At 38.8% G+C, this 10,150-nt stretch overlaps 1 protein-coding gene across 1 annotated transcript; it reads left to right on the top strand.

Moving 5' to 3' along the window:
* Positions 1-300: 300 nt before the first annotated feature.
* CTLA4 (cytotoxic T-lymphocyte associated protein 4) lies at positions 301-7,089 on the top strand. The gene is made up of 4 exons (XM_089523234.1): positions 301-358; positions 2,344-2,700; positions 4,567-4,676; positions 7,033-7,089. Exons 1-4 carry the CDS (start codon positions 301-303, stop codon positions 7,087-7,089), a joined length of 582 nt encoding a protein of 193 aa, XP_089379360.1.
* The last annotated feature ends 3,061 nt before the right edge of the window (positions 7,090-10,150 follow it).

Here is a 10,150-nt window from a genome sequence, read left to right as displayed (position 1 = left end):
CTTTGCTCACTGTGGTTTGTACATGCCTTAAGCCAACCCACAGCTTCCTCTCTCACATCATCATAACAAAGACTACCTTTACAGGTGTGCTGTAGGTCTCTCCTTCTCTGCTTCCTTATTCACTCATACTCTCTCTTGTACACGCACACAATCTGCATTGTCTCCAGTGCTCTGTTTCGCACCAAGAGCCTGTAATCTGGAAAAAGGATCTACTCCATTCTCCTGAAGGTCAAAATACTTCTTTCCAGCTTGCCTTGGTCTAAGAAAGCACTGAGCATCTACCTGACGTCTGACTGTGAGATGATGGGACTTTTCCTCACTGTTCTCTTTTCCAGCATAGTGGCTGGCCTCTCCAAAGGTGGGTTCTCAAGAGAGGTCTAAAGGTGAAATTTTTTCCCCTGTGCAGAATAGTAATCAAAATGAGAGATGAGAAATACATTGGAAATGGGCCTATTATTATTGTGTTGTTGTTGATGTTGTTGCTGCTGATGATCTTCTTGATGTTGTTACTATTATTTCTAACTGCAAACATGGTATTTTTTCAAATATGGGAGGGTATCTCCTCGCCCCAAAGAGGTTATATTCTATTATGCACTTACTTTAAGCATTTTTCTAATTTGCTATCCAGTAAAAAGAAGTTTTCAGAATGGGTTAAAAGGATCAGAAATAAGAAATTGCCTGCCTTCAGGGTTATAATCTTTAAAAAAATGACACAATTTTTTTTAAAAAAAGGGGGTTGGGAAGGAAAAACAGTCAGCATGTTGTAGTGGTTTGATTGTTGGACTAAGACTCTGGAGACCAGAGTTCCCACTTGGCCATGGAAATCCACCTTGGGTAAGTCACACTCTCAACCTGAGAGGATGGCAAAGGCAACCCCTCTCTGAACAAATCTTGCCAAGAAAACCCTGTGATAGTTTCTATTTGGGGCCATCATAAGTTGGAAATGACTTGAAGGCATACAACAACAACAACAACACAACAAAATACCAACCAACTCAGGCTCTAGACTCTTGATTACAGGTCAAGAAGCTGGATCTAAGTACAGTGGAAGGGCTGCTGCCTCCTTTCCTTCTGACAGTCTCAGCAGTAGTGATAGTAGGAGGAAGAGGAACTCTTTAATGAATCTGTATCTAGAGATGATGACAGGTACCTGACTGCTACAATCCAAAAAACAAGAGAGGCAACAGAGGGAGATTATTCTGCATGGAAAACCATAGAGCAATACAGGTTTTTATTGTTATTTTTTGCATCAATAATCTCTTCTAGTGTTTATATATGAATATTTGATTTCAAAATCAGTTTGTGGGGATATTACTATGTTATATGTTTGTGGGTGTGCTATATTTTTATTACCACAAGAGTTTAGCAACTACAGTAGTTTTTAAAAAAACAACAGTCTCTGATGCTTAGAACATTTGGTAAACCTAATGAATCTATGCTGGAAATGTGCATGGTTTTACTTGAAAAGAATACATTAACTGAAAAACAGACAGGGATAAGAAATCCATTTAATCAAGTTTTTTTTAATTTTACTGAAGATGGACTGAATTTGCCCTGAAACTGTACACAATTTCTTGTTGGAACTCTATATACTGTTGGCTCTCCATATCCGTGGATTCTTTATCCATGGATTCAACTATCAACAGCTGGAAAATACTAAAAAAATATGAATTCCAAAACTCAAAGCTTGATTTTGCCATTTTATATAAGGGATACCAGTTTATTATGTCACTGTATTTAATGCAATTTGAACATCCATGGATTTTGCTATCTATGGGAGGTCCTGGAATTAAACCCCAGCAGATACCAAGGGCCCACTGTATCGCCACACTTGTAATACATTGCATGAAATAAAGTTTCCAACAATATGCATCCCTTAGAACCATGCATGAAGAAAATTGTGTACAGTTCCAAGTTGTACAGCAATACTTGGAACCAGTTCCTGCAAAATTTACTATTTTAACTACAATTTACAGCATTCTAGAAGCTGTAGTTTAAAATGTAAAATGTTCAAACTTTGACACAAAAATGTTTTAGTTAGTGGGTGCATGCATATAAAAATGCATAAATTTAAAAGGTGTACTGAAATTGTGAACATTGGAAAGTCTGCCCAGATTTCTCTGTATGTGCCAGGGGACAAGTAAACCTGTACAGAACTGGGGCAGAACCACCTTGCTGGAAGGAGCCCCACTCAAGAAATGTTGATACAACCACACATGACATTTGCCCATCCTTACCAAGAAACTCATAATTCTTGTTTTCCTATGGTGAAGACATACTGTATTTGTCTTGGACATGTTTAGTTATCATGATGCTCTGGATTTCCCTTCTCTTTTTCTGCAGTCATGGAAATGACTCAGCCAGCATTCATAGTGGCAAAAAGTCAAGGGCCTGTTAACTTCCCATGTGAATTAAAAAATGCTGGGGATGCAAAGAAACTCAGAATAACTTTACTGAAACAGAGAGGCAATGAGTCCATTGAGATCTGTGCATCATCCCTTCCTACTGAGGATGGCAACCCATTCAGCACAAAGGAGGATGGCATCCAGTGTCAGGTCCATCCTGGCAGGGAGAGTGTCAATGTTACCCTTTGGGGCTTAAAGTCCATTGATGCTGGACTGTACATGTGCCAGATGGAATGGATTTATCCTCCACCGTACTACTCAGTCATATCAAGTTGGACCCAGCTTTATGTTGTTGGTGAGTTAAAAAAAATCTTATGAGTGGTTTCAGCTGATTCTTTGATTATCTGTCTATCTATCTATCTATCTATCTATCTATCTATCTATCTACCTACCTACCTACCTACCTACCTACCTACCTACCTACCTACCTATCTATCTTGTCACACAACCAACGAACAAGCAGGAATAGATTCTATCGCACAGCTCCATCCCTGAGCAGTACCTTTCTCGTACCTGACCAGGCTTCTCCCAGACCTTTTAAAGAACTGGAAAATTCCATTTTCTTGGGGACAGAACTGTGTGATAGAATCCATCTCTGTGCATTTACATCTCATGCCAAACACAAGAATAAAAGCCGGTATGCTAATCTCCATAGTAACCTCCTCCTATTACTTCTCCCCATTGTCCTCACCTTATTTGCTGCAAACTGAGTTCAAAGTGCAAAAGTAGTTTGGACTGTATTAACTCAAGAGCAGAGAGAGGAGAGGCAGAGGCAGAGGCAGAGGCAGAGGCTTGTCCTTCCCACCAGGCTCAAGCAAAAGCAAACTGCTGCAGCATCTCCTAGGTTGTGTGTTTTTCCTCACTAAAAATGTTTCCACCTTGACCACACTTTGATGTTGCATGGCCACATTTGTCCTGGTTTTCATCGGTGAAATGTTGGAGGGTACGGCTTCAGTACCAGGATAGACAACCAGTTCGGATGTTACAACCTCAGGATTTAGCTAATTTGCCTGCAGTTTTTACCATCTTCAACTATGAGGTGATTGTAATAAACCTGCAGGGACTTCTGTTGTAAACTGACTTTGAACTTCTCTCAGCTATAACTCAACTGTAAAATGCTTCCCTATAGTAGAGGTTAAGAGTTGCCTTTTTCCAAGGCTTACTGTTTTGTGGTGAGCTGAACATTGGGTGGGGTGGGATGGGGAATTGTATGATCACCATCGTGCACAAGATACAGTTCCCCCTTTGGTACTAGACTATCTATTCAAAAGTATGCCTAATTAGATTAGAAAGAGGCACAGAGAATTTCCAAAGGCCTGTGTTTTGCCAGCAGTTTTACAGATTGTGTAATTGAGATGCTGTAGCAAATGTCGCTTTCAGAGGAAGGAACTGGCAAAACCACCTCTTAGTATTCCTTGCTTTAAAAAACCCTATGAAAATAATAGGCTCGCCATAAGTCAATAGGGGACTTTGAGGCACATACACACACAACAAATGCTATGCTCACCTGTGGCTATAGCTATTTAATTAATCTGGCTCCTGGAAGTCACATTGTAAAACCTTTCACACATTCCTGATATTAACTTTTAGCTTAAAAGAAACTATCGTAAGGTTTAGGTATCATACAAGAAGATCACCATGTAAGGGAAAACCAATATATACATTCACCAAATAAGGCCAAGTAGCATCCAAAGGTTTGTTTGGGTTTTTCTTTTCTTTTTTTAAACACAGTAAACTTTCATTATATGATCAGGGAGAGTCCAAGACTCAAATGTGGCTTTGCAAATACCAAATGAGGAGGTGGAAATATTCTTTCATGTTCATTGTATTCAAATGTGAAATATCCCTTTGCTTTTCATTTCAATTAAATGTTGTTTTAACCTTTTGTTAAATGGGAGATTGTATTTTTTAAAATTAGCAATTTGAATGCCTTTAACCACTCCTCACATTGTTCACCTCCAATATAGAGGATCATTTCCCCAATAAGCCAAAGTACCTGTATCAGAAAAATAAAAACTGCTTATCTTGGTTTAATGGCTTCAAAGATTTTTACTTTGGGGCTGCAGAGGATATCATGATCTTATGATTAGCAAAACTGGAGAAAATTTTAAGACTTGTTTTATCATCCTGAAAATAATGATTGGGAAACAATGTATTTCAGACACAGAGCCGTGCCCAGTTGTCTATCCGTATCTTTGGATCTCTGTGACAGTAGTTTCTGGATTGCTTGGCTACAGCATTTTAATCACAATCTACATTGTAACAAAGGTGGTAAGTACTATACTCCTAACACTATGTGTACATGATTGGGAATAAATCAGAGGAAGTCACAATTCCATGAACACAGCCTTGTTGTTGTCGTGTGCCTTCAAGTCATTTTTGACTTATGCAACACTAAGGTGATCCTATCATGTTTTCTTGGCAAGACTGGAAAAATGTTTAAGACTTGCCAAGAAATTATGATAGGATCACCTTAGCATTGCATAAGTCAAAAATGACTTGAAGGCACACAAAAACAACAAGGCTGATTGTGTTCAGAGGGAATCTTTGCCTTCCTCTGAGGCTGAGAGAGTGTGACTTGCCTAAGGTCACCCAGTGGTTTCCATGACCAAGTGGAGATTTGAATCTTGGTCTCCAGTGTTGCAGTCCAACACTCAAGCCATTACACCATGCTGGTTCCATTGCCAATTATGGCTCACTTCCCAATTATCAAAAGTTTATTTTAACTCTATTAGTTCCCGGAAGGAAGAGGCGGGATACAAATAAATATTTTATTATTTATTATTATTTTATTAAAAAAACTCAGGGAGAGCAATTCTGCAGACATTAGTTGGGAACAACCCTGGTGGCAGATGAACCATACTGAATCTTGCCAGACTGGTATAGGTAGGGTGACAATAGCGTCAGGGCAGATTAAGCCTTTTTAGCACACCTGCCCTGGAGCTGCTGTAGTGTATTGCTGGATTGGGGGGGGGGGGTAGGTTGGGGAACAAAAGGAACCTTGTTCCTTGGGTCCAAATCTTGCATGATCTGCTCCTAGACACATTTTTATTCCCTATTTATCTGAGGGGAATTGACAGCTAAGGTTTCCACCATGACAATGTGGCCGCAGCTTTTTCCTGCCAAATACAGTTACAGAAGAATGTCCATAATATTCCATGGCCCTGGGACACCTTCCCAAGGATCAGGGGAGATGGCTCATTAAATAGATTGGACAGTTACTAGTTTTGTTAAGTACATAGGCTTGGCAGACTGAGCTGGGCACTGTCCCCAAAACCAGGAAACAACCTGGAGCTCATTTCTGACTTTGGGCTCTGCCATCAGAAGTATGAGTAGGGGTGGGGATATGATTGTTAAAAAATCTTGTTCAATCTTCAGTTTTTTTTAAAAAAAATCCAAATGATGGTTAAATATTTTGAATTTGCTGTGGTGGAGTTTCTTTCCTGGAAGGTTTTTAAAGAGAGGCTGGATGGCCATCTGTCAGGATTGCTTTGATTGTTCATTCCTGCTTGGCAGGGCACTGGACTGGATGGCTCTTGTGGTCTCTCTCAATGATGATTCTATGAAACATTAACTTTAGTAGAATAATGTCAACTATAATGGCTTGAATCCTAACAATAGTCCCAACTAGAGTAAACTCACTGGGATTAATTTAAGTCTTCTCACCCTTCAACAACTGAGTCAATGGGCCTACTCCAATTAGGACAAAGCAGTAGGATTCAGGCCCATTTGTGACAGGTTTTGTACAGTCAGCCACCTATGGCTTGAAAACATATATTTTTTAAAAAATTCAAAAAGCAAAGCTTGATTTTGCCATTTTATACAAGGGGTAGCATTTTACTACATCATTGCATTTAATGGGAGTTTAGTAGCCACAGATTTTGTTCTCCATGGGAGGTCCTGGAACTAAAGCCCAGCAGATACCAAGGGCCCACTCTACTTATGAAATGCAACAACAATCCATTATTAGTTGTTGTTAAAACATTATAATGGAATGCAAGGTTTCTTTCAATATGAAGGATTAAATGAATGATTGGTCTCTTTGGACTTTACTTGGCAAGTCCCAGGAAATGCTGTAAACATTTGTAAATTACAACAGAAGTAGAACAGAAATGCATGTCTGGAGAAATAAGATACACTTAGGCTGTGCCATGCTGCAGAATTAATGCAGTTTGACACCACTAAAACTGTCATAGTTCCATCTTATGGAAGCCTGGGATTTATAGTTTGTTGTGACACCAGAGGTCTCTGATAGAGAAGGCTAAATATCTCACAAAACTACAAACCCCAGAATCCCATAGCATTGAGCCATGGCAGTTAAAGAGGTGGCATACTGGATTAATTCTGCAGTATAGATGCAGCCCTAACCCTATGTTTCAGAGAAAAACATAATACTGTGAGGCACCTGAGGGCTGAGACCATACTAAGATCTGAGCCAAGGAGAATTTTAAGAAACTTTATGATGATGCCAGTTTTATTTTCTGTGAGAAGAAATGTATGTTTATCACTGATGACCAATAGAGACTGCATTTTTAAGTAGAGCCAAGAGGAAGGAGGGTTATGTAGGCATCTCACTTCAAACATCTTTTACCTTGCAATACCAAGTTATATTTCTTTTATTTTACAGTTACAAAAAAGCAGACATTTTACTCCTGGGACGTATGAGAAAATCATACCAGTGTAATCAAGACAACAAAAAACTGCAACCGAGAAAGAAGAAATATTAACTTCTATGAAGTGCTTATGAAAAAAAAAGTATTTCCTAATAGATAGGAATTTAATTTTAAACATCCAGATTGGATCACAGTGAAGAGGAAGGTTTATGCATTAACATAAAAAAAGAATGCTGAATTTATATTGCAGAGTTCTTAAGTTCTTGAATTCCTTAGGATTTATCCACCTAATTTCACACACAGAAAAAGCAAAGTCCCACAGTAACAATAAGAGCAACATATTTTTGGATTAGTTTATTCAGTTTAGCAAAACCAACAAGTAGAGTTTGTCCTGGCTTTGGGTTGTCTTTGAGGTGCAGGTGGAGGTGTTATTTGCATTCCCGAATGCTTCCCTTATTTATTTTATTGATATAGTTATCACCTCATTGTAGCTGTTGCAATGGAATTAATCACACGAAGGAGATTGGGAATTTACCCCGTGAATATCCTAGAAAAATCACGTAATTACACATAACGATTTCACAAGACATTGCACAAAAACCGCCATTAAAGTGGTCACAAAGAAGCATTAATGTGCATAGTTTTTTGTGAGTTTTTCGGGCTATGTGGCCATGTTCTAGTAGAGTTTACTAGACTCTACTAGAACATGGCCACATAGCCTGAAAAACCCACAAAAAACTATGGATGCTGGCCATGAAAGCCTTCGACTTTACATTAATGTGCATCTTTTTACTTTTGGCATTTTAGTGACAATGCATTTCTGATATCACTTTATTTGCGCAATTGCATGTGATAATCATTCGCGCAATTACTTGCCGTTTCCGCTTCATTTTCAGGGTAGTTTAAATGCGTTTTAATCTCTCTTTAATGTTGAAATCAGCCCCAGTGTGATAAACTCCAATGTGAAGAATTTGGTGTGTGCATGTTTGTAGACACACACAAAACACAAACACATATACATATATATATAACATAAACTTCTTGTATAGGTAGTCCCAGACTATCAGGGATCACATAGACTGAGAGATGACATATGTTCTCAAATAACCAATCAGATGCAGGTGTGTGTGTGTGTGGATATATAATCACAAAATCAAAGTTGAGTAATGGGAAGAATTTTTTTTAGCCAATCAGATCTGAACATGTGATGACATCAGATCAACAAAAGATCGACAAAATATGAAAGCAAATCTTAAAAGAATAGGAATTGTATATGGGGAAGGGAATAAGCTTTCTCTAGAAAAGGAACTCTGGAGGGTACAGCTATCTCTTTAGTTTACTTATCCTTCTCATATATTTGCATCCCTTGCACTAGATCAAATAAGCACACTTTCCTGTCTCAAAGAGTCTCTAATGATCCTCCCATCAGAGTGGTGATATCAGAAGACCATCCGCGCGCTCTTTTTTCCATCATGGACCTACCACTTATCACAGCTTTGTTTGCTTCACCCCCCCCTCCCCAATCTTGCTCTCAGTTCATTTTATATTTTTAAATGCATGCTTTGTAAATAAAAGTATTGAACACATCTTCATTGGTCTCTTTGAATTTTTAAACAACAACGACTGTAAGGAAACATAACTCATTGCACTTGAGTGAATGTATTGATAGGAGTCATCAGTTTACAAATCATCAAGGTTCTGTCTGACTGCAGAACTTAAAACCAGAGCTAACAACATTACCTTTCAACATTAGGGTTTTTTTAAAAAGAAAACTTTATTTCTCCATCATGAGTGAGTTTAAACATTATCAATATTCAATGATCAAAAGTTTAATTCACTGCCACAATTGTGACATTAGATCAACACATTTTAAAGAAACCACAGGGGAGTCTTCAGGCAGTCTCCTGTTTCATACAAAACCATACTAGTCTGCAAACCAGAGGTCCTCTTACAACACACAGTTATAGCACTATAATTCCAGTTGAACCATAGCTTCCAGCATTTCACAGATACAAATGTGGTCACATGTGGCCTAGCAACATCACAGTGTGGTCAAGATGGCAAAAGTTATTAATGAGGAAGAAGACACATGCTAAGAGAGGCTGCAGCAGTTTGCTTTTGCCTGGGTCTACTGGGAAGGGCATGATTCTGCTTCCCTCCTCTTCTCTTGTCCCCATTGAACTACTTTTGCATTTTGAACTCAGTTTACAGCATTTGAAATCATCTGAGGACAAAGAGGGAAAGTGGGAGGAGAGGGAAACAAGGACACTGTAAAAGCAGCTGAAAAAATGGGCTGACAGAAAGGACAGTTGGGGGACATACTTTAACTGCCGCAGTTACATTCCTGTGGGATCCTGAAAATGGCAGTTGAGGGTAAGGTCCTTGGCAGTGGCATCATTAGGGTTGGTGTCACCCAGTGCAGTAATTCATGATATCACCCCCCCCCCCATGAACCTCCTCCCATTTCACACCATACTGAATCCTTAGTAATGCTTTTTTGCACTAATGTTACTTGTAAATCGTAATTTCCCATATACTACTGAATGTAATGGTAATAGTTGTGGCATAAACACAACTGGGAAAATTAAAATTATACCTTCAAATTACAATATCATATGCTCAGCGTAAATGTATTTACTTACATAGTAAAGATTTGGTTAAAATGTGATTTTTTAAAAAAAAAATAAAGATTTTTTAAAATAAAGTAATTTTTTTTTAAAAAAATTAAAACTTTGAAATTTTAATTTTTAAAAATTCTGGGGCCTCTCTCCACTCCAAACATCTCTTAAAGCATTTTAAAGAGAAGCCGATGAATGCCATAGCCCATTTCTGCCAAAAGGTTTGAAGAGCAGTGGTGTCACCTTCCCTTAAGGTGTCACCTGGTGCAGTGCAGCTTGCTGCATCCCCCTAGTGATGCCACTGGCCCTTGGTATCTTCAACCTTGGAGCTCCTCTGATGCCGCTGACCAAAGTATGAGTCCCAGGATTCCATAGGATGCAGCCATGGAAACTAAAGTGGAACCATAGCCCTAGTCCATGCAAACTTGTCCTGTTTCGAGGCAGGCAGGCATATCATGATATACACAGACATTTCATGATCTAACAGTCCAGAGTCAATGCTAGCAAATCACTC

This window comes from Sceloporus occidentalis, unplaced genomic scaffold (genome assembly GCF_023333645.1).
Source record: "Sceloporus occidentalis isolate IW3139 unplaced genomic scaffold, rSceOcc1.0.p SCAF_4, whole genome shotgun sequence".
In the NCBI taxonomy this organism is placed as follows: Eukaryota; Metazoa; Chordata; class Lepidosauria; order Squamata; family Phrynosomatidae; genus Sceloporus; species Sceloporus occidentalis.
This window is presented reverse-complemented; position numbering and strand designations above follow the sequence as displayed.

Excerpts from the sequence above, each read along its gene's own strand:
- CTLA4 (XM_089523234.1), top strand. The coding sequence starts at position 301 with ATGATGGGACTTTTCCTCACTGTTCTCTTTTCCAGCATAGTGGCTGGC. Across the intron at positions 2,701-4,566 it reads GACCCAGCTTTATGTTGTTG|ACACAGAGCCGTGCCCAGTT; the intron begins GTGAGTTAAAAA and ends AATGTATTTCAG. Across the intron at positions 4,677-7,032 it reads TCTACATTGTAACAAAGGTG|TTACAAAAAAGCAGACATTT; the intron begins GTAAGTACTATA and ends TTTATTTTACAG.